Source organism: Simochromis diagramma, unplaced genomic scaffold, assembly GCF_900408965.1.
Source record: "Simochromis diagramma unplaced genomic scaffold, fSimDia1.1 OVJJ01000325.1, whole genome shotgun sequence".
Taxonomy (NCBI): domain Eukaryota; kingdom Metazoa; phylum Chordata; class Actinopteri; order Cichliformes; family Cichlidae; genus Simochromis; species Simochromis diagramma.
This window is the reverse complement of record NW_024387291.1, coordinates 1,708,428-1,733,434: the sequence shown is the minus strand read 5'-3', so window position 1 is coordinate 1,733,434 and position 25,007 is coordinate 1,708,428. Positions and strand designations below refer to the sequence as shown.

At 42.1% G+C, this 25,007-nt stretch overlaps 2 protein-coding genes across 3 annotated transcripts; both read right to left on the bottom strand.

Moving 5' to 3' along the window:
* Positions 1-964: 964 nt before the first annotated feature.
* LOC120716412 lies at positions 965-3,387 on the bottom strand. 2 transcript variants are annotated; one of them, XM_040003952.1, is made up of 3 exons: positions 3,130-3,387; positions 2,306-2,570; positions 965-2,149 (listed from the first exon to the last, which is right to left on the bottom strand). In XM_040003952.1, the coding sequence occupies exons 1-3, from the start codon at positions 3,228-3,230 to the stop codon at positions 1,787-1,789; spliced, it is 729 nt and encodes a 242-aa protein (XP_039859886.1). In that variant the 5' UTR covers positions 3,231-3,387; the 3' UTR covers positions 965-1,786. The 2 variants fall into 2 exon arrangements, with proteins under 2 accessions (XP_039859886.1, XP_039859887.1); XM_040003953.1 differs by having other exon boundaries at positions 3,068-3,385.
* A 17,444-nt stretch (positions 3,388-20,831) lies between these two features.
* Positions 20,832-24,867, bottom strand: atf4a (activating transcription factor 4a). The gene is made up of 4 exons (XM_040003921.1): positions 24,694-24,867; positions 23,569-23,730; positions 23,005-23,313; positions 20,832-22,050 (listed from the first exon to the last, which is right to left on the bottom strand). Exons 2-4 carry the CDS (start codon positions 23,615-23,617, stop codon positions 21,083-21,085), a joined length of 1,326 nt encoding a protein of 441 aa, XP_039859855.1. The 5' UTR covers positions 23,618-23,730; positions 24,694-24,867; the 3' UTR covers positions 20,832-21,082.
* Positions 24,868-25,007: the final 140 nt, after the last annotated feature.

Sequence of the window (25,007 nt, the reverse complement as noted above, 5' to 3'; positions counted from 1 at the left end):
AAGCTAATGGGGTTTACTTATAAATAAATAAACAAATAAACAGCATCCACCACAACCAGTTGTTTCTTATTCACACTTGTAGTTTGTGTTCTCATCTACTTATCCTCTGAAGGTTTATCGTAGTTATTGTTTGGAAACGATTGTGTTCTTTCATAAATCCTCATTTGCATTCAGTAGCAGAAGGCTAGTGTTTCAGGGGTTATATCGGCTAATGGGATAACAATTCAGCTATCCCAGGACTAGCTTATGAGCACCAAGGTAAGTGGAATTAAGAGGACCTACAGGTCTTTTATTATCATCACTTAGATTAGGTTTTGCCTCTAATGGAACTGTTGACATTTTAGTTTTATGCAGTTAAGCTGTCTTTGTGTCAGGAATTTAAATTCAGGCTAAATTCTGCTCCTCACATACAAGGACTTGAATCATCAGGCCCCATGTACGTCATAGTACCATATCCCCCCAATAGAGCACTTCACTCTTAGACTTCGTTCCAAAGGCGATAGAGGCTTCATCTAGCAGGCATCTCTCCAGTGGAACCAACTCCTAGCCTGGATTCAGGAGACACAGCCTCTCTACATTTAAGATCAGACTTTAAAACATATAGTTAGGGCTGTCCTGTCTCCATCTGCTCTCTACCCTTTCCCCTCACCCCCAGCTGCTCGAAGCTTATGGCTGCCCCTCCCTAAACCTGGTTATACTGGAGGTGTCTTTTCTGATAAAAGGGAGTTTTTCCTTCCTACAGTTGCCAGGTGCACATAGAAGCGATCGTTAAAGTAAAAGAAGCTATTGGCTAGTGAGCACACCAGACGAGTAAATAAATTACTTTGAACCATGGAGATTACTCCTTGAAGACTTTAGCTAGCTCTCTGCTTTTTCCCCATTGCAACCAGCAGCAGAAACCCTCCTCATTAACTCTTGAACATCTTTTGGACCATTATAATGACAGCCAGGGGCACTGCCTGTATTACAGAGCACCGATTAAGCACTTTATTAATTAAGTTATTAATTAAGTCTTACAACAGAATCACACAGAGGGACCAATTAGTAGATGTGTAATGAGCGAGCACACAGATTATGCAAGCAAACGATCTAAACACATAACAATCGAATTATTCAGGAACATAAATAGCACAGTGTAATGATGCTATGACATAACTGAGCTTTTTGCTCTGTATTTCTGAGGTAAACTGTACATGTTTACTGGTTTTTGGCAGAGTACAAGTGTGCAATGACACTGGTGTTTTAATCTTAACATTGTTGGATTTTAAAGAATGTATTTAATACGTGATTTAGAGTAATTTGTAAACTTTAATCAGATATTTGATGTCTGAATCAAATGTTTGTCTTGCAAAAAATGAACAGAGTCACTTAGAAGTACTTAGATAACCAGCTCGGGTGTAGTCGTTCAGTCATGATTGTGCAAAGAGAATGGTGATTATTTGGTAAAAACAGCATCAGAGTCAGAATCAAAGAGCATTACATTTGACTGATTTTAGTGTGCATTATCTTCAGACTCTCTAAGCTGGCTTCAGGCCCATCTTCTGATGTCACATATCCCGGGTAAGTGGGGTAAAACTGGGGAGACGGTGGTTTATCTGGTTTATTTTCACCCGCCAACAATGGCGGCAGGAATAGTGGTATCAGCTTGGCATGAGCGTAGTCGATCTCAAAACCCTCAAAAATAAGCCCCACCCCCCAAGCGCCCAACCCATCCTCCAGGAGCCACGACACCTTCTTGGCGGCCAGCACCAGTCTCTCGTAATCTTCTTTTTCCAGTCTGAATATATCAGAGGTCAAAGGTCGGCGTGGGACTAACACAGTGAATCCAGGGAGAGTTGGGGAATGGAGTGAGAAAAGCCACATGACCTTTGTCCTCCCACACGCGCCACTGCTGCTCCTCACCACGAACAATATGTGAGAACAGCGAAGGGTGAGCCGGATCGTCCCCGAGGAAGGTCAGATCAGGGGGGGCATCAGGCAGCGGCAGTTTGGCTCGAATCCTGGTCTGGATTTCAGTCAGGCTGGAGTCACTCCATCGTGGGGCGGTCCTGGAAGTGCAGTATCCCGGGTCATGGGCGTTGTGCTCTTCTTCCCCAGCCAGATGAGGGCGCCACTCTGCGTCCAGACCACACAGGGGGAGGATACGGATCTGTAGTGAAGACACGTGTGTTTGCTAACTGAAATTTACACAGAGGGAGCTGTCTACATGCGTTTACACGTGCTGTTACAATGCATCATCAGCCTTTCAGATTGCCACTGGTTACACTTTACAGTGAACAGGTCCACCCAGTGTTCAGGCCCTCACCTGAGCAGGTCTATCTCTGTGGGGTCTGCTGACCAGCGCACACCTCCGAACTCCCAGCCTGTCACAAAGCAGCTCTGCCACAGCTCTTGCCCCAAGCAGCCAGGACAAGTACTCTGGCTCCCCCAGGTGGAAAATGCTGCCTCCTTGGGTCCCGGGGGTGCTGCTCTCCAGGATGACAGAGCCCGGGGTCCAGGGCCGAGGGTGAAGGTAGGCTACCAGCCCATCTGACTCCCAGATGACGTGACGCTGAAGAGCGGACGACATGCTGAGGAAAGGGAAGGAGAGAAATATGAATCAGCTCTTAGCTCTTCCCAATAGTCTAAGATGAATTTAGTGAAAACTGCTGTTTCTGACTACGCTACACATCTGACTCAGGCGCACGTGCTGGGTATTGGAGCACGTGACCATTGAAATTTAGTCACTAAATTAAAACGCATGATTTTAATGGAGTCATCCTTTTAATAGCTTATGTTTAACTCTGTATCAGACAGCTGCATGCCATTTCTAAAATAAATAAACAAACAAAAACCCTGAAGTAATGTCTGTGTCGTGTCAGTAAGCGCCACGCTCGCTAAATTATTTCGTTAATGCAAATAAACGTTATGCCGATAGAAACCTTTGACTCAAACAAACACGTGTGAATGTTGTCACTTGTGCTGAGATAAAAACATGTTCCTGGAATAAAACAACAGCTTTCAGAACAGAGTTTGGATTAACAGTCTGCCATTAACATGAATGTTTGCGTAACTTGAATCAACATACCTTCTAATAATAAGCCTTGTGAATAAAGTTGTAGTAAAGAAGGGCATGCGGACAACACCGACCTGCCTTCTTCTTCTTCTTCTCCTCTAAGCTGGTTGTCAAAGTTCATGTAATAAGCACAAACAGCGACGAAAGCAGCGGCAGCGGCAGCATTTAGCCACATCAGTCAGACGTGCCGACGATATGAAACTGGGACACTTGAAACCAACTTTTACACAATAAAGAAAAACACAAGAACTAGAACTCATCCATTTTCAGCTCATGCCTCAAACTTCCGCTCAGCTGACAGGAGCGGCTTCTTCTTCTTTCACCTCTCTTAGCAGTTTCCAACAAATCGGCACATTACCGCCACCCCCTGGAGACAGTTTGCAACAGCCCGTCTAGCTGTGACACCTGCTTCCTGACTCTTTCTGTAGTGCAGAGAGCACTTTTGTATGATGTCATTAAGATCCACATATACATATCTATATTTATCTTTTCTTCTTTGCTTTCTTTCAGCCCCATATTTCTAACAACGTAATATAATCAATGAATAAAGGGGTTAGATTATTATATGAAAAATAAATAAAGCCCTAAAGTGAATAAGCAATGTCCCAGTGCTGAAGTGCTGGACATTCTGTCTGCCATTTGTCCAGTTCAGGGATAATACAGACACTGGCACCTATACTCAATTTAGATCAACCAGTTAACCTATGAGGCATGACTGCAGGAGGAAGCCACACAGACAGCATGCAAACACAGGTGTAAGGACCTTCTTAATATGAGGTGACATCACTAATGACCACACCACTGTGCTATCTGAGAGAAATCAGTATTTCAGTATTATCAGTAATTAATATGTTTATGCGTAATTGAAGTGCATTTTCAGCATTTATTAAATAAAAAGTTGAAAAGTAAAAATGCTTTATCTGAGTTCAGCATCAATGCTAAAAGTGTGACTGAGACAAAAGTGCTTGCAATAGTAAATGTGCAGCTTTGGCGAGAATGCTGCAGATCACACTTTGGGGTTCATTTTTAGCCTGCAGTCTAGCAGTTTCACATCTCTGTCGGCCTCAGAGCTTTAAAAAAACAGTTTAACAGCAGCACTGTGTATTTTAATTAATTTTGTTGGTCAATAAAAAAAAAAGCATGTATATGTTCTGATGCATCTTGTATGTAAAAATGAACAGAAAACTCTTTGCAGTGTTCTGGAACTTGCATACAGGGCTTGTTTGAGATGATTGAAGAATTCCACAAACATAAATTATACAAGGGAGAAAATGTATGGAAATTCATGTAAAACAAATCAACTGTACTTGAGCTGAGAACATTTGAACTAGGGGTGGGTTTTTATAATCGATTTATCGATTAAAATCGATTCTGGCTTGGATAACGTAAAATCGATTCATTAAAATCCTGAATCGATTTTTTAATATAAATGTATTTTGCCCGAAATGCCAGAATCTCAGGTTAAACCTCACAAAATTTCAACAACCACCAAACAGCTAAGACAGTAAATGAGAGCAGGAACACGGATTCTGCACAAAGACAAAACCCGCGGATCAGAATCAGTTAGATGTCGCCTTTCTCACAGTCGGGGCTGAAGGCCGACAGCTCGCTGATTCTGATGCGCGGATTCTAAAGCTGTTAGTTTGATGTCTCTCCAAACAATATTGACCGAACCAGCAGCAAAAGAAGATCCAAACTATGCTTCACATAAACATCATGTATTCACTCTTACTTTTACTGTTTTGCTTCCACCATGATGCACAGCTCTCTCTCTCTCTCAACAGCAGTTTCCCGTCTAAAAATCCGTTTTCTTCATTATTCGCTTGCTTGTTACACACAAGTCTACCGTTGTTTACAGCGTTTTATATACTTCCGAAAAGAAAACCTAATTTCTGCCGTTCAATACTGAACAAATTTAAACTTTTTAAAATTATGCAAAATGCAAAACGCTTAGCCGTGTCTCTAATAAAACCGCTGTAACTTCAGAGGTACTGTTCATGTGTTGATTAATGGTTTTCTTTCGTTTTTGATGTACTGCAGAATATTTTTATAAAATCCCAGGCCAGGAAAATCGCCTTCATGTTTTTCTGTGTTTTATCTTCAGCTACTTTGACACAAAGGCATCTGCTGTGATGCTCACACCTTTGATAAAGTCTTGCGTGTGTCAGCTTCCTTTTTATAGATATAAAAATATGTAAATGTACTGATCTGAATTATAATATTTCTGGCTGTCAAAATTTTAATTAATACGTTATGTTTTCCAGGCCCTCCTCTGACTTATCCTTTTATTTTCTCCTAGGAGCTGTTACGTCTCTGACTTAAGGTCCTGTGACCTGTGCTCGCCTGATGATTGTTGGTTTTCAACACAGACAGCAGAGGGCGCCAATGAAGCGCAGACAAATGTGAGTGCCTGATACACAAACACCATCACATTTAAACTGCTTATAAACAGCACAAACTGTCTGCTATGGAAACACCTCTTTATCAGATCACACATCACAAGTGTGTTGACTTTCATTTCTGGCTTACTGCCAGCAGTGTCAACTCGCTTCCTCTTTCCGAGGAATGTCAGCAGACCAAAACCCACAGAGCACTTCTCGAAATACTGTCAGATGACTCATTCCACACTTACTATACACATACATGCCTTTACCAGCAACGAGAGGGCGGGTAGCGCTGTAGTCTCTGTGCGTGTATATATATGTCATCGTGGTAAAAAGTATTACAACTAAAACATGGCCACGTGCTTCTTTGTCTCTATGAGTGACTCCGTGGCAACAGTACGAGGCGCAGTCACCAAACTTTAAGTGTGGATTTTAGAATTAAGCTTATGATTACAAACTAATCCTAATTAAGTTCTAAATGAACATGTTGGCATGGCAGTTGATAGGTGTCACGGGATCCTTATTGAAATATTGGATTCCTAATCCCTAATCCAATCCCTTTTCATATTACCTACCACCTAACCGTAATCCTTAGTCTTAGCCTAACCCCCTAATCTTAATTCTGCCTTTAACCTTTAAGGGAAGTTTTAATGTTGAAAGAGTGATTTGAGGAAAGGAGGAGCAGACAAAAATATCATCACTTCCTCAAATGCCCTTTAAACCTTGTAAGGTTCCTCACAGACATGGACAAATCAAATCATAGATTTCCGAATGTCTGCGTCTGGTAGCAAAAAGATTCCACTGAGCTTGAACTGCTCCATGTAAAAGTATAAAAAAGTGCACAAAAATTTAAAGGTAAAGCATGACTCTCTCATTCAATACAGTCACTGTAAAGCAGCTGTGGCGTGTGGTGGTATTATATGTTTCAGAAGTGTGCAAAATACAGTTCCCTCTGCTCTACTTCATACGGGAAGACTTTCAGAAAGTTTGCATGTGGTTTCCTGTGATAGACAGTGAGGCACGGTGAACAAATGTGTCGTCCCATTTTATGGAAGTAAATCTGTCCTAATCTGCACCCCGTGACCTCAGTAATGAGCTCAGCTGCTCGGGGATCCTCTGTGGGCATTGTCAGCTGAAGACCAGTACAATGAGTCTCTAAGTCAGAAGGGGCAGAATTTAAAGCCCGAGTGAAACACCGAAGTGTAGCAGGAAAACACCAAAACAGTAGAAAATACCATATATGATGCAAGTTGGTTTTAAATGAACTCAGACTAAGTTTCTGCTGTATGTGTCACTGTTTCTTTTCTCGGTTCCTACGACAAGGCAGAGGTGTCAAAAAAAAAAGGAAATGAGCCAACAAAAATGCACTGGGGTCAGACGAGTGTTAAATCTTGAGGAGAAGCTGACATGAAAAAACATCCAGTACATGAAGCAAAAACAGAGTTTGTAAAAATTCTAACAAGCCTGACAGTCAGTATTTAGTATGACCACCTTTATTCTTCAACACAGCCTGAGGTCTCTTAGGCAGCTTTCTTTTAATTAGTCTTTAGGAATAGTTCTCCAGGCTTATGAAAGGACATTCAAAGCTCTTCTTTGGATGCTGGCTGCCTTTTGTGCTTTTTTCTGTCAAGATGAAAAAACACGGTTTCAGTTGTTTTATGGTCCAATCCAACGGCATTTTTCTGTGTTCATAATTCCCTTGATTTTGACAAGATTCCCAAATCACTGGGGGGCTGGAGCCTATCTTGGTGTCTTAGGGAGAGATATGTCAGAGAGAACATGGAAACTCTACAAAGACAGACCCAGCCTGATGGTGGAACTTGAACTAAGGATCTTCTTGCTGTGTGGCAACAGTGCTAACCACCGTGCTGACATTCCTCAGCAAATGGTCAGGTACAAGGACTGGACTGAAAAAGTGTAAAAGCAGTCAGTGGCCAACAAAAGCTGTTGAACAGGCCTCAGAAATTCTGGGGAAATGTTGCTTAAGACCACTTTAAACCATTACAAGGAAGTTCGGCTCCTTGGAAACTTAATATGGAGAAATGAGTGGTGGCTCAAGACTTTTGCACAGTACTGTTTTCAGTTGTAACTGCAATTTATTGACGTGTTTAATGATTTACCCACATGTGGTTTGTGTGTGTATTCAGCTGTGTTGGTCCTGCTCACAAATGGCAGGAGCTAAAGTGTGAGGCTCCGTCACACGCAGTGTAGCTGTCACGCTACCAACTGTTTCCCCACTTCACAGTTAACATCCCATTTTTAATTTTGATGTCAATGTAAAAAATATGGTAAAATAAGAGAGTTACATAAAACATTTCTGCAGAGTGTAGATCAGTGAGCTTTAAGATAATAAGATAAGATTAGTCTTTAGTGTGGGCCGTAAAATCAGACTACTTTGGAATTAAGAATTTGTAAATGTACAATAATAAAACAATGTGGCAACATTTTGTTTTCAAGCCAAGCAAAACTATATAATCTTAAGGTATAGATTTTACTTTTGGTTATGTTACATGAATTTACAAAGTCCCTGGATACGGTGGCCCTGAGAGGTCAAATGCACTGCAACTTAAGAAAACACCAGCAAGTAGAAAAACATGAAAAACACAACAGAAGTTAAATAAGAAACAACAAAAGTAGGGTAAAAGGCCATAAAACACAATAAAAGTGTTTTTGGAGACACAAAATTTAATGGATCAGCTACACAGATACACAAAACATGTGGAGGACTGCACAGAGACACACTTTTTTTTAAAAAGCAGAGGATTAGTCTGTCTTGTGAGGTAATGCAGATGTTGTTTTTATTACCACTTTGGTTTATTCTGTATTTTCTGTTTGTCAGTGTTTTCCTAGGTTGCAGTGCATTTGTCCTCTTAGTATCCCCCCGTACACGAAGTGCCAAAAAGTGATTTATATGTACATATATATATATATATATATGTATATATATATATATATATAAAAACACCCAGCACGCCCCTGCGGGCGGTTTATCCTTCAAGCTCGGGTCCTCTACCAGAGGCCTGGGAGCTTGAGGGTCCTGCGCAGTATCTTAGCTGTTCCCAGGACTGCGCTCTTCTGGACTGAGATCTCCGATGTTGTTCCCGGGATCTGCTGGAGCCACTCGCCTAGCTTGGGAGTCACCGCACCTAGTGTTCCGATTACCACGGGGACCACCGTTACCTTCACCCTCCACATCCTCTCGAGCTCTTCTCTGAGCCCTTGGTATTTCTCCAGCTTCTCGTGTTCCTTCTTCCTGATATTGCTGTCATTTGGAACCGCTACATCGATCACTACGGCCGTCTTCTTCTGTTTGTCTACCACCACTATGTCCGGTTGGTTAGCCACCACCATTTTGTCCGTCTGTATCTGGAAGTCCCACAGGATCTTAGCTCGGTCATTCTCCACCACCCTTGGGGGCATCTCCAATTTTGACCTCAGGACTTCCAGGTTATACTCGGCACAGATGTTCCTGTACACTATGCCGGCCACTTGGTTATGGCGTTCCATGTATGCCTTGCCTGCTAGCATCTTGCACCCTGCTGTTATGTGCTGGATTGTCTCTGGGGCATCTTTACACAGCCTGCACCTGGGGTCTTGCCTGGTGTGATAGACCCCAGCCTCTATGGATCTTGTACTCAGAGCTTGTTCTTGTGCTGCCATGATTAGTGCCTCTGTGCTGTCTTTCAGTCCAGCTTTGTCCAGCCACTGGTAGGATTTCTGGATATCAGCCACCTCCTCTATCTGCCGGTGGTACATACCGTGCAGGGGCCTGTCCTTCCATGATGGTTCCTCGTCTCCCTCCTCTTTCTTGGGTTTCTGCTGCCTGAGGTATTCACTGAGCACTCGGTCAGTTGGGGCCATCTTCCCAATGTATTCTTGGATGTTCGTTGTCTCATCCTGGACTGTGGTGCTGACACTCACCAGTCCCCGGCCCCCTTCCTTCCGCTTAGCGTACAGCCTCAGGGTGCTGGACTTGGGGTGAAACCCTCCATGCATGGTAAGGAGCTTTCTTGTCTTTATGTCAGTGGCTTCTATCTCCTCCTTTGGCCAGCCTATTACCCCAGCAGGGTACCTGATCACGGGCAGGGCGTAGGTGTTGATGGCCCGGATCTTGTTCTTACCATTCAGCTGACTCCTCAGGACTTGCCTGACCCTCTGCAGGTACTTGGTGGTTGCAGCCTTTCTAGCGGCCTCTTCATGGTTCCCATTTGCCTGCGGGATCCCCAGGTACTTGTAACTGTCCTCTATGTCTGCAATGTTGCCTTCTGGTAGTTCAATCCCCTCAGTTCTGACTACCTTCCCTCTCTTTGTTACCATCCGACTACACTTCTCCAGTCCGAACGACATTCCAATGCCATTGCTGTATCAATGTCATTGCTGTATACAGCAATGACATTGGAATGTCGTTCGGACTGGAGAAGTGTAGTCGGATGGCCAAAGGAGGAGATAGAAGCCTGGTAGTGTGGATCAGTGAATCGATGTCTCGTTCACTCTTGGCATACAGCTTGATGTCATCCATGTACAGGAGGTGGCTGACAACTGCTCCATTCCGTAGTCGGTATCCGTAGCCAGTCTTGTTAATGATCTCACTGAGGGGGTTCAGGCCTATGCAGAACAGCAGTGGGGACAGAGCATCTCCTTGGTAGATCCCGCACTTGATGGTGACTTGTGCTATGGGCTTGGAGTTGGCCTCTAGTGTTGTACGCCACATCCCCATTGAGTTCCTGATGAAGGCTCTTAGGGTCCCATTGATCTTGTACAATTCTAGGCATTCCAGTATCCAGCTGTGGGGCATTGAGTCATAGGCCTTCTTGTAATCAATCCAGGCAGTGCACAGGTTGGTCAGTCTGGTCTTGCAGTCTCGGCTGACTGTTCTGTCTACCAGTAGCTGGTGTTTTGCGCCTCTGGTATTCTTGCCAATTCCTTTCTGTGTCCCACTCATGTATTGACCCATGTGCCTGTTCATCTTAGCCGATATGATGCCTGACAGGAGCTTCCATGTAGTACTGAGGCAGGTTATTGGTCGGTAGTTGGAGGGGACCGGTCCCTTCTTGGGGTCCTTGGGGATCAGGACCGTCCGACCTTCGGTTAGCCATTCCGGGTGTCTCTCGTTAACTAGCAGCTGGTTCATTTGTGCTGCCAGATGCTCGTGGAGTGCAGTCAGCTTCTTTAGCCAGTAGGCGTGAACCATGTCGGGCCCTGGTGCTGTCCAACTCTTCATACTGGAGACCCTTTCTTGGATATCTGCCACTGTGATGGTTACTGGACCCTGTTCATATATATACATATATATATATATTTGTTTCAACAACAACAACAATAATTTAGTATAAATTCATCTGTTCTTGCTGCTCTTGCCCTTTGCCACCATCACCTGTGCATACTGAAGGACAGCATTTAAAACTGCATGATGCACAGCTGCGCAGGAAGTGCTTCTGGCTCGTGATCACCTGTGTACACATGCAAAAACAGCAGAAACTGAAAATTAGGGTGAGGCCTCTTTGTAAGTTATGTGGATCATATGTCACTGGGCATTCACCTGCGTACACATGTTAGCCTGTGTGCACAAGATAAAAAATACAGCTTCCAGGACCTCTGGTTTCTAAGCCATCTTCTGTTTTTGATTGGTTAAACTTTTAGTCAACAGCAAAACTGCATGGATAGTGGTAAGAGGTAAGTGTCAAGTGGTTGGCCAGTTAGACTTTATTTACTGTAAACTGCAATGAACTGTATCCTGAAAACAACCCTCAGGTTCGGGGGAAGATATAACGGTGGAGTCGCCTCGCTGACACGTTCCACTGCTGGATGTTTTTCCTGTTGGCAATAAGGAAAGTGAGTCTGTCATATTGGCTGCTTATGTGTTGACTAATGGAAATGTCATCTTTTCACTCTCTATTTTTGTACACGACTTTCAGGTTAATCACTGATTAATATTAATATCTGCTTCTTTTGTCCTGTCACCTTTGGCTGCTCCGCCCTGAGCCTGCTTCTGAGGAGGCTTCTTCCTTTTAAAAGGGAGTTTTTCCTTCCTCTGTCACCAAGTGCTTGATCACAGTGGGAATCATCTAATTGAAGGGGGTTTCTCTGTATTATTGTAGGGTCTTTACCTTACACCATTAAGTGCTTTGAGGTGACTGTTGTGATTTGGTGCTATATAAATTAAATGAATTTGAAATGAATTGAAGTGAAAAGAAAAGAAAACTGAATTTTAATCCTTTGTTCTGGATTTCAGTTTGATTTGCTTGATTCTCATATCTAAAAGAAAAAATATATATTTTAATGCTTTACAGCAACTGTTCCAAATCAGATCACCTTCAGCTTTCATTTTATAATCCAAATATCTGCAGGAGTTCAGAGCGGAGTAATAATCCATAAATAGGGCCGTGAACGAATGTGTCAGTTTGCTTGGCTGTCACTGACTTACAGTCAAACTATGAATAGCCTTAAATCCTTACTAGGTTTCATGCCTTTGGTCAGCCAGATACCATGAAGTCTTGTGATAGAATGTGAAATAGAGTTGCCTGCACTTTAACATTCAAAGTGCGGGCTGCATAAATGTCCGGGTCAGAAGTGTCTTTTTTGTGTTGCAGTTTCAGGCCTCGGGGCTAAGAAGACACTGGAGGAGTGTTTGGAAACTCACCCGCCCATTTCTTGTGTACACTTAGTCAATGTGTACTTACTGACTTACTTTGGAGGTTCCTTATGTGGTTGTCTGTGTTTTCTGCTTTCCTCATTTCCTTTCTCCTGCCCTCATTATTTTGTAACTCAATCAGACATTACCCTTTTCGTGATGTCTGTTCAGCCTGGGTTTACTCTTTCAGTTTTTCCCTCATTTTGCCTCTTTGGACTTTTACTTTTCATGTTTTGGACTGTCAAGGATTAGCCTTTGCAGCCAAAGTTTTGTCTCCTCTGGTGTCACTGTTCTGGGTCATTTTGACCCAGCATTTTGAGTTTTTTATGTTTTGGTTTGATTTTTTTATTATGGGTTATCTGTTGTTGTGTTTGATTATTATTATTCTTAGTCTTTGTTTCAGTTAAGGGTTTTATTCTTGTAACCTCGTGTTTACTATAGCTTTAGTCAAGTCGTTTAGTTTCTTGTTTCCTGTTTTATTGTGAAGGCCCATGTCTCATGTGAGTGTATTCTGTTTTGCGTCCCCCTGTCTGGTTAGCCCTAATCTCTCCCAGCTGTGTCTCCCTCCTGTTTCCCATTCCCTGATTACGCCTCAGTGTAGTTCAGCCCCGTGTTTCTCTGTGTCCTGTTGTACCCTCACTTTCACTGTGTGTTTTGTTTGCTAGCCTGCCTGGGTTGTTTGTTTTTGTATTCTCAGTTTAGTTAGTTTTCTGTTCAGTTGCCTTCCAGCAATAAAGCTGGCTGTTTTGAGTTACGTTTACCTCTGTGAGTCCTGCATTTTGGGTCCTCTCTCCCTGCCTGCCTGCACACAGCCATGACATCTGGGGTCTGCAGCCGTCCTTGTATGTGCAAATATGTTATCAGTTTGGCTCAAACTGGTAACAAAAAAGGAGCGTCCAGACATACATAATCAGTTTATTAAAGTGTATCACATCAGTTGTCACATGCAAGCATTGATGATAAAACATGAATGTTACAATGTTTTGTAAAAGCTTAAACTACCAAACTGAGAGTCTGGGCTAACAGAGGAAAAAAGGCCACTTTGGCAACCTGCCCGGGTTAGTAATAAAGGAAAAGACAAAGACAGAGCAGCTTTCCTGCTCTGTCTTTGTCTTTTGCAATAGAAAATAGAACATTGCAAAAGATTTTGTGTCACATTTTATCCGGGCTTGCAACAGAATCACAGATTACCACGCAAGGCCATATTCTCATTAGTCCGATTGATAACTGTGCACGAACATATGATTGTGCAAAACAAACAAACAAAAACAAGGCCCACAGTATGAGATATCAGCATCTATTTAACAATTGTATATAAGTTCCAGTGTATGTCCGTTTCCCATCTACAACCTGTGGCATGACATATGTAAAACAAGGCCTCAGTTCAGACCAGCTCGGGCATGAAAATCTCGCAAATGGAGACACATGACTGCACGGATTCTGATCTGACTCTGTTAGTCTCGGAAACAGCAAGATGACAGCGATAAAACTGAAACTGGAACAGAGGAATATAGGCCAGTGCTCTGCTCAGAGCCAGTACAGCTATCACCTGCTTATAGAAAACAAATGTTTCTATCGTAACCTTTGTTTATCATTTCAGAAGTTTTACCTCACAGTATGACGTTGAATCAACATGTCTCTTCTTGTCTTTCCTTTCAGCTCAGCCACCCTTCTTATCTGGACCACATGCAAATATGAAGTTCAGGTCTGGATTCTTAAGGTCATGTTTTGGATAGCGTCCAATTGTCCAACATCAGACAAATAAGCCAAAGCTATTGGACAGAGAAATGTCCAAATGCATTAAAAAGCTTATTCATAAATAAATAAATAAATGTGTTTTTATAACACATCCACCCAGATAATGGAGTTCAGAGCATGGTCATCCTTTAGTGACAGGTTTCCTAACACCATCTGCTAGGCTTCACCTCCGCTAATTGGAGTCACTGAACTGGAACTCTCTCCTTCTTATCTGCTGTGGGCACCTTCTGAAGCTTTTGTAATGGGATTGTCATACAAATAATAAGCTTGCTGTTTGCTACAGACCATCCAATAAGTGTGAGTTCAGGATCAGTTTGATTTTTTGTCACATGAAAGTCAGCACAATAAATCAGCATTCTTGAATTTCCGCATGTACGTCAGGTGTGCGGTATCCAGCATTACTGCACATGAGAAACCTGACAGCAGCGGTACAGTGTCGGGTTAGATAACACCCAATATTCATTCCAACCATACGATTTATGAATGCAGCTTGTTAACCAAACTTGCCAGCCAAGCAGATAACTTAGCACTCCACCCTGTCGTCCAAATATGGTAACTTCTGTCTCCAGAACACCAAGACGGGGCTGCGCAAAGCTTTGCTCCTGCTACTGCTCACATAAAAATCCCTCTCAGCTGGACCAGTGATGTCTTCTTTTTTTCAGCTGTTGTTAAACAAGCAGGAATAGTGGAAAATACAAAGGAAAGTCTTAATAACTCTTAAACTTTCTTTATAGCATTAAAGTATATCAGTCCCTAACAGATTTTTAGCATGTTCACAGCTAACCAATAGACCATGCCATGCTCGGTATAGCCTTGTCATTTGCACTGACCTGATTTTGCTATCCCTGCTACCCCACCAAAAACCCATCTCCATAGAGACTGTCAGCTCCCCAAAAGCCAAAAAACGAACTAAAAACCAGCAACAAACAACTTAAACATAAAGAATCACAAAGAAATAACAATACAGTATCCACATCTGAACCAAAGAGTAAAACAGTGAAATGTGGATTATTAAATATTAGGTCTCTCTCCTCCAAGTCTCTGTTAGTACATGACTTAATAATTGATCAACAAATTGATTTACTCTGCCTTACAGAAACCTGGTTGCAGCAGGATGACTATGTTAGTTTAAATGAATCATGCTGATGCTTAACATTGTCCACCCCAGCTGTAAAACTCAGAAACCAGTCTTACTTGTTATCATCTATCGTCCACCTGGGCCTTACACAGAGTTTCTCTCTGATTTCTCAGATGTTTTATCTGATTTAGTTCTGAGCTCAGATAAAAGAATTATTGTGGGTGATTTTAACATCCATGTAGTTGCTAAGAATGACAGCCTCAACATGGCATTTAATCTGTTGTTAGACTCAATTGGCTTCTCTCAAAATGTAAAAGAACCCACCCACCACTTTAATCACACTCTAGATCTTGTTTTAACATATGGCATAGAAACTGAACATTTAACAGTGTTTCCTGAAAACCCTCTCCTGTCTGATCATTTCCTGATAACATTTACATTTACAATAATTGATTACACAGCAGTGGAGAGTAGACTTTATTTTTTGCCTGTTTAATTTTCTCTTTTTAAATCTTTTTATGACTTGTAATCTTATGTGTAGCACTTTGTGATTCTGTCTTGAAAGGTGCTATATAAATAAAAATGTATTTATTTATTTATTTATCAAAGTAGATGTCTTTCTGAAAGCGCTGTAACTAAGTTTAAGAATATAATCCACCCACTGTTATCATCTTCAATGCCCTGTACCAACATAGAGCAAAGCAGCTATCTGAACGCTACCCCAACAGAGGTCGATTATCTTGTTAATAATTTCACCTCCTCACTACGTATGACTCTGGATACTGTAGCTCCAGTGAAAACTAAGGTCTCTAATCAGAAGTACCTGACTCCGTGGTATAATTCTCAAACACGTAGCCTAAAGCAGATGACTCGTAAGCCGGAGAGGAAATGGCGTGTCACAAATCTAGAGGATCATCATTTAGCCTGGAGAAATAGTTTGCTGCTTTATATGAAAGCCCTCCGCAAAGCCAGAACATCTTACTATTCATCACTGATTAAAGAAAATAAGAACAACCCCAGGTTTCTCTTCAGCACTGTAGCCAGGCTGACAAAAAGTCAGAGCTCTGTTGAGCCAACCATCCCTTTAACCTTAACTAGTAATGACTTCATGAACTTCTTCACAAATAAAATTTTTATCATTAGAGAAAAAATTACCAATAATCATCCCACAGATGTAATATTATCTACAGCTACTCTTATTACCATTGATGTTAAGTTAGACTCTTTTTCTCCAGTTGATCTTTCTGAGTTCACTTCAATAATTACTTCCTCCAAACCATCAACGTGTCTTTTAGACCCCATTCCTACAAAACTGCTCAAAGAAGTCCTGCCATTAATTAATGCTTCGATCTTAAATATGATCAACCTATCTCTAATGATCGGCTATGTACCACAGGCCTTCAAGCTGGCTGTAGTTAAACCTTTACTCAATAAGCCATCTCTAGACCCAGCAGTCTTAGCTAATTATAGGCCAATCTCCAACCTTCCTTTCATATCAAAAATCCTTGAAAGAGTAGTTGTCAAACAGCTAACAGATCATCTGCAGAGGAATGGTTTATTTGAAGAGTTTCAGTCAGGTTTCAGAGTTCATCACAGCACAGAAACAGCTTTAGTGAAGGTTACAAATGATCTTCTTATGGCCTCTGACAGTGGACTCATCTCTGTGCTTGTCCTGCTAGACCTTAATGCAGCGTTTGATACTGTCGACCATAATATCCTATTAGAGCGATTAGAACATGCTGTAGGTATTACAGGTACTGCGCTGCAGTGGTTTGTATCATATCTATCTAATAGACTACAATTTGTTCATGTAAATGGAGAGTCCTCTTCACCCACTAAGGTCAATTATGGAGTTCCACAGGGTTCAGTGCTAGGACCAATTCTGTTTACATTATACATGCTTCCCTTAGGCAGCATCATTAGAAGACATAGCATACATTTTCACTGCTATGCAGATGACACCCAGCTCTATCTGTCCATGAAGCCAGATAACACACACCAATTAGTTAAACTGCAGGAGTGTCTTAATGACATAAAGACCTGAATGGCCGCTAACTTTCTGCTTCTTAATTCAGATAAAACTGAGGTTATTGTACTCGGCCCTGAAAATCTTAGAAATATGGTATCTAACCAGATTCTTACTCTGGATGGCATTACCTTGGCCTCCAGTAACGCTGTGAGGAACCTTGGAGTCATTTTTGACCAGGACATGTCCTTCAACGCACATATTAAACAAATATGTAAGACTGCTTTCCTCCATTTGCGCAACATCTCTAAAGTTAGTGACGCTGAAAAACTAGTTCATGCATTTATTACTTCCATTACTTTATTACTGCAATTCATTATTATCAGGATGTCCAAAAAACTCACTGAAAAGCCTTCAGCTAATCCAAAACGCTGCATCAAGAGTCCTGACAGGGACTAGAAAGAGAGAGCATATTTCTCCTGTTTTGGCTTCCCTTCATTGGCTTCCTGTTAAATCCAGAATTGAATTCAAAATCCTGCTCCTCACATACAAGGTCTTAAATAATCAGCCCCCATCTTATCTTAATGACCTTGTAGTACCATATCACCCTATTAGAGCACTTCGCTCTCGCACTGCAGGCCTACTTGTTGTTCCTAGAGTATTTAAAAGTAGAATGGGAGGGACAGTCTTCAATTTTCAGGCCCCTCTTCTGTGGAACCAGCTTCCAGTTTGGATTCGGGAGACAGACACTATCTCTACTTTCAAGATTAGGCTTAAAACTTTCCTTTTTGCTAAAGCATATAGTTAGGGCTGGACCAGGTGACCCTGAATCCTCCCTTAGTTATGCTGCAATAGACGTAGGCTGCCGGGGATTCCCATGATGCATTGAGTTTTTCCTTTCCAGTCACCTTTCTCACTCACTATGTATTAATAGACCTCTCTGCATTGAATCATATCTGTTATTAATCTCTGTCTCTCTTCCACAGCATGTCTTTATCCTGTCTTCCTTCTCTCACCCCAGCCGGTCGCAGCAGATGGCCCCGCCCCTCCCTGAGCCTGGTTCTGCTGGAGGTTTCTTCCTGTTAAAAGGGAGTTTTTCCTGCACTGTCACCAAAGTGCTTGCTCATAGGGGGTCATATGATTGTTGGGTTTTTCTCTGTATCTATGAAGCGCCTTGAGGCGACTTTTGTTGTGATTTGGCGCTATATAAATAAAATTGAATTGAATTTTGTGTGTAAATGCTCACTAGATGGGTCATATTGCATACTAAATCAAAGCTGCTTTTCAGCATGTGCATGGTAGGAATGTGGCGATGCCTCATTCTTCAGTGAGGTGTTGCTGGGCATTGTTCCAGCGCAAAGGAGAAGAAGAGTCAAATTAACCGGCAGTGTGAAGCCCTACCAGAAAGATCAGATAAATAAAATTATTAACTACTTCACTTTACTAACAAGTCTCATTTGAACTCTACATAGCATTTTTAATGCTATATTATTATTATTATTATTTTCATATAACTGGGTATGTGTGTTAGCAGAGAGGTGAGGTGCATGTGACCTCCACAAGTGATAAAAACAACAATTTGGTTGTGGATTGTGATGCTTAGATTTGAGTTGTCAAATTGATTTGGTTCTAGTTTTTAAGTTTTAAATACACTGCTTTGTTTCTGTACTAGTTAATCCACCTGCATGCAGAAGCTCTTTAACTGAAATGATATTTTAATGCTAAATTTTAATTATTGTTGTCCACCGTTCATTTTGAAATTTACCATTAAGCAAAAAGGCACAACGAACAGGGAAAACACATTATTGTTATGTTTTGATAAGTGACACTTATTTACCAATGCCAGTGTGTGGGCTCAAATTTGGGCATAAAAATGTGAATTCAGTTTATTATTTGTCTCATAAATAAAAATAAAATGTAACTAGAAAACTATTCATACTCTGATGGTACAGGTTTGCCTAACTTCATTAAATATGCAAAGGTTACTGTAGACAGAAAAGCAGCTGATTCTGAGCGACAGTGGGAAGCACCGATAGATGTTTTAAGAATGACTCTATAACAGCCTACAATAGTGACATAAAGTCCCTTTGAAAGTTTTCAGGTAAAAGCCTAACTGTAACAATTAAACACAGAGAGCAAATCCTTAACAAGGACTGCAGGGTCCATATAATACCAAAGCAGACCTTTTTCCTCATCTCTTTTCTTGTCTTTCCTTCCAGCGTAGCCACTCTTATCGCTATCTTCGCAGGAGGGCAAGGCCTTGCTACTGAGGAATCTGTTAAGGAGTGTGCATGTGTGCATCTGTGTGTGTGCCTGAGGGGTTTTACTGACAAGACTAAATTTACACAGCTGGTCAACACAAGTCAGCACACTGAGTTGGCTTTAAACCACACACACTTTACACCGACTTAACTGTAAGTTAAAATACTAATTCATGCTTAACACACAAGGTATGAGCAAATTAAAAAGTTTCCAAATGTGGCCTCTAACACACACACACTCTTTTGGAACAAACTGTGCAACCCCCCCCGAGTCACTCTGACACCCTGTGCGAGCCTGGGGAGTGTTGTCTCGTTTCACACTTACAAGGACTTTCCCACACAACCTTGGCCCATCTGTTCCTTTCTCTGTTCTTGTCTCATTTCCAGATAGAAAAGCTGCTTTTGCAGCTCCAGATGGTGACACAAGTTTCAGTTTTTGTGATTAAACTTATTTAGCAGGTCAAGTCAAGGGAAAGTTGCACACACTCACTCTTTGTATAAAGCAATTTTTACTTCTGCTCAAACATGGGGTTTATTTTTAACACGATGCATCGTGGCCTTCAACTGATAAAATGTGTTGGCCTCACTCTTCTTCACATATTTCAACTGAGTAGTAAACCAGCCAGACTTCTTTAACACAATAACATTAAGAGGAACTCTGACTAACACAGAGAATATGTAAATACTACTGTAACGCAGCTCTGTGGAAAGAGATTTGTTTTCATTCCAAAGGTTTGAGGCATTAGCAGATCTGGTCTGTGACAAGGCAATACAAACCAGGTAAGGTACAAATGTAACCAGAAAGGAAAATTTCTAAATATATTTGTGCGCAACTCTTCCCAATACAAGGCACCATTTTTATTAATAACAATATTCACTTTCATAACCTTGAGTTATAAGTTCAAGTCCTAGTCTCTGGCTTAGTAACCGATCCTTACACGACTAATTTTTCATCGTCTCATTGCCTTCTGCAAATGACTCAGCATTTTTATAAACTTAAATATATCAAAGGATCTGTGTTAAGATTTTATTTTTGTCACTGAAACTGGTTCATCTTAAAAATCTCATTTTTATCTACCCAATGTGTGTTTTACAGTCTGTCGTATCAATTTTCCAGAAAAGCCTGACAGACTTAACTATCAAATGTACTCTAAATAAAATAAAGACACAGATTATCACTGGAGTACTGATAGATATTTAATAGAAAAAAAAAAAAAAAGACCAGCAAAGCATTTTTTACAAGCCAAACACCAGTGCTAGGAGACAGCTACCAAAGATGTGATAACATTTTATCCAGCATTAAATAATTAAAAAAAAAAAAAAAAAAAAAAAAAAAAAAAAAAAGGGGGAAAATACCCACAATCTGCAAGCAAATGAGAAACTATATACATAAAAGTGAGTCGAGTGTAATATCACGGATTCATAAGTAGGCTGAGGCCCCTTACTGGAAGTCAAGATGTTAAGAAGAAGGTCAAAATAGGGTTGCATGGGGTTAGAAGGTAGTAGGACCGGGGTAGAAGTGGTGTTTAATTTTTCTGACTAAATGTATTTAAGCCCATTCGACGTCTGGTGATGAAGTGGTGCTGGAGCAAGGGGATCTCTGTCAATGAGTTACAGGTCTACAACAATACCAGGAGCTACAGTGACTCGTGCTTTGCATGCCTAGTCTACAAAGACAAACTTACACCCTGTTTTTTGTACCAGGAATAAGACAGGGGACTGAGAGACAAGCATGTACAGATGCTTCACCTCACACACTCCCAGCCCCCTAATCTACACTACTATAACTTCTATACGAGTTTGACTTTTTAATCTGGCTATTCATTCTATTCCACCAAGTGGCAGGTTTCACGCGCAGCTCTTTTACAATTTTCTTCAATTACTAGTTTGGATTCCCTTTAAGCATGTGATCACTGAAGCAGGAACACCACTCTCTCACTACTTTCTTTTTAAGCCACTGAGTTGGTCTTTACACGGCGGTGCTTTCGAACCTCTTCCATCAGGTCCTTGAGGTACTGGATCTCTCGGCTGATGGACTCTGCTTTTTCCGCCAGCTCGTGGTTCTTCTTCTCCAGCTCTTCGCACTCTTTGTGCAGCTCCTCCTGCTCAACCCTTTTCTTCTGCCGATAACGTGTGGCTGCTGTCTTGTTCTGTTCCATTTTCTTGAGCTTCTTCTCCACCCCTCTGGGAGCACCAGACACTGATTTGACCTTGGAGGTCTTGGGAGAGGTGGAAGCTTCAGATTTGGAGTAGGGTTTGGTCCTAGAGGAACCAGCTGCAGGGGGTGGGGTAGGAAGAGGAGAAGGAAGGCGCACCGGAGAACCAATGACTGACTCAATGCCAGAGTCACTGTCGCATTCACTTGGTGGAGAGGTTTTAACAGCTTGATCGGGGAGAGATACGAGGGAGGGCTCTTCTTTGTTTGAGAGAACCACCACAAAGTGACCAGAGGTGGGGATGGAGAGAACAATGGGGGTCGACTGAACGCTTCCACTGGGGTCTGGGATGATTGTGAGGGATGTGGTCTGCTTGTCAGCATCTAGGACATCTACTTCGCTTCCCAGCTCCAATGTGTAGACTGGAGATGGGGGAGATGGAGAGGGAGGTTCAGATTTAACCTCATGAGCAGGAGCAACATCCATCTTCTTGACCTCAGCTGCCACAGGGAGAGGGAGCTCCAGAGGGGGACTGGGAATGTCGGGCAGAGGCAAACTCAGCTCAAGGCTGCTGTGTGGGACGGGGATGTTTGTGTTAAAGGGATCTAGATCCAAATCCATGGAGGAGTCCAGGGAAGCCAGGAGATCTTCAGGGGAGCTGGGAGACTCATCAGAGGAGCAGGATCCAATGAAAGACTCCAGGTCAAATTCACTCAGGTCGATTTTCTCTGACATCCAGTCCATGCCGGCAAAAGAATCATCTGCTGACAAATATTATTCATTAATACTCGCAATAAACAGTTCAGAAATTTGGATCATTATTCTTACAGTGAATCATTTCCATGCAATACTCCATAAAGCTACTTATTTGTTAAATACCAGGGTTGTGAATTGTACTGGATCAATTTTTACAACCTATAAAAAAAAGCCATATGACAATATCAACACTATGTGGGTTATAGTCACGTTACTACATATGACAGAAAAAACAATGGGCGGATGTAAATTACTGATGTGGTTACACGGTGAAAGCTGCTGTTTAAAATATTGACCCAAGATACAATATCCCAAAATATTATGAGAGCTGCTGGCTGCAAGCATCAACAAAACATACAGTGTTTATTTTTTATACATCAAATTTTCTTGAAATGTTGTGATCCAACCGTATTCAACACATGACCTCAGGCGTAAATTTGATCTCTCCCTCGTCTCACAAATACTCAAGTGAGACAAAAAACACAAAACAAGGAATTTTACACCTTTAACTGATGCCAGGAAGAACAAAGGGCTAAATGTGTCATTTCACAATGATGTCTAACAAAACCAGATTGAGCCGGTCATTACAGCACAACTGTGAGCCACACCCGCCACTCACAAACCAATAAATGTTTGTTGCCCTACAAACATCCAGGTTTCTCACCCACGGTCTTAACGTCAGGTCTCAGCCTGCAAGCAAACCTCAAATACTTAACTGCCAGCAGGCCTCTCCTCTGAAATACTCACAGCATAAGAAATACTCCCAACTTCACAGTCTAATGAGCGTGGAAGATGTAGTTTGGTCCTAAACATACTCCAATTAGTAATCTCCCATCATTTCTTTTATTTGGTTTCTAATCAGCTCAACAAGTAGTCAAATTATTTCCTTTTGAAAAATAATTTTTAAAATTTAGGACTTGCCCCCTGCTCATTAAACATGTATTTTAAGCCACGCTCACCTTTGCCATCATCTGCTCCAACATGGGCGTCGAGCAGGTCGCCGGCACCCAGCCAAGAGAGGGACATAGAGTCCGCTCCGGCCTTGGTTCCCAGGAACGAGGAACAATGGGTGGGAGAGGGAGATGGGGAGGACAAAGACAGCGGGGAGAAAGACATAGTCTGATAAGGGGACGAGGAGGATGGATAAGTGGACAAAGAAAGGGAGGGTGAAGCTGGCGCCTTCCCCTCTAGGGAGGAGGGAGAAAGAGCTTCTTCTTCATCTTGGTCCAGAAGGGGCCCCATGGGGTCAGCCATCAGAAAGGAGGGCCCTGAGAACAAAAGATCAGCCCATCAATTTCTAATTTTGGGCATCCAATACATACAATCTGTCATTCATCCAATAACTCACTAAAACATCTAACCCATCTACAGATAATTCCATGCTGACCATATGGAACTGTACTTCATTGGCTTTAGAATTGTTGGGAATGGTATTATTATTACCAAATGTTATGCAAACAAAGCGGCACATTCAGCAGTGTTTGTACTAGTGCTCTGGCAATATGTGTCATCACAACACACACCTAAGTACAGGGCCTCCACGTCCTCCAGGGCTAGCTGGGAGAGGGTCATGGCTGCTGCTGGTCAGTGGTAGCCGTGAAAAGGTGTACAAGAACAAAGGTGAGTCGAGAGGTCCAGGTATGCTGTCGACGGCAGCAAAGCTGAAGGTGGTTGCCGGGAGAGACCTGGTTGGAGGGGAGAAAACAGAAATCATGTTAATGGGAGAAAAATAAGGAATATAAGCAAATGTAAGTGTTGATTCTCATGGAAACTAAAATGAAGTGACACATTTTATTGCAGGAAGTTGTGAAACGATATATTCAAACTTTATGAAAATTCAATGTTCGGCAGGGCCAAGTTTATTTGTAAATGCAAAGTTTCCCCAGAGCAGGTGTACTTCCTGAAACAAGCATATTGTTGACTGACAACATTGTGCAGACAATGTAAGCTTCTTTGGTGGTATGTACTAGGGTCATTAGAGGAGTTGACATCCCAGTTATGGGGGAGGGGGGGGGGGGTTGTATCTAATTTTGGCTAATCCGTTCCCCTTAAGCGTCAAAGCTGTATTGATGGGAAACTCCGCCCTACACCGGGGGATAACTTTGCCTAATTTGGTCATGCATTGGCTGGTAACTCCACCCACGCCTATGAGTCACGGCGGAGATGTGGGAGGGCAAACCGCCATTTTCACAACAGAGCCATCTGCGCGAGGCGGGGAACGAGCACAGCGCGCGCCATTTTGGACGCCACGTTGCCAATATGAAACGTATACAAAACACTAAAAATGTTTATAGTATCACACTGACAACAGTGTCGCAGCCATGGAAAAAAAATTACAACTTCAAATGAGACGTCTGAAATGTTTCCAGTGCCCAAACGACGGCTCGTTAGCATGATTCACAACACAAAGTAAGGGGCCGGCTCGGTCTACTTCAGCTGGTATACTGTAATTTGACACCTTAGCTCCAAACAAGGAACTAGGAATCAAAACACACTTAAATTTTTTTTATTTTTTTTTTACAATAACAAATAGCCTTGATCAACAAGTTTAACAGCCAGTAACACATTCTAGTTGACAGGTTAGTTACTACAGGAAGTGGCTATATTTTTTTCTCTTTAGAAGACTGCAAACACAAAAAATTACTTACGCCATTTTGCCAGAAAAAGCCAGTGCACTTAGCCGTTGCACTGCCGGTTTGTTGCCGCTGCAAGGTTAGCTGCCGCACGCCTCTACACTGCCATTTTGGCCCGCTAGAGCTACTATGCGCAAAGTGTGTTTACTTTAGGAGCTGTAGGAACGAAAAGCAGGTAGAGCCGTCGCGTGGGGATTATATAGGAACGAAGTACTACTGCGTATATCACTCCGCAGCCAGCGCGAGGGCGTTTGTTCACTGTGAAACCAGCAGCGCGAGTGGGAGGTCTTCACAACAGTATTTATAACGTCAACAAAAGCGTGGCCACT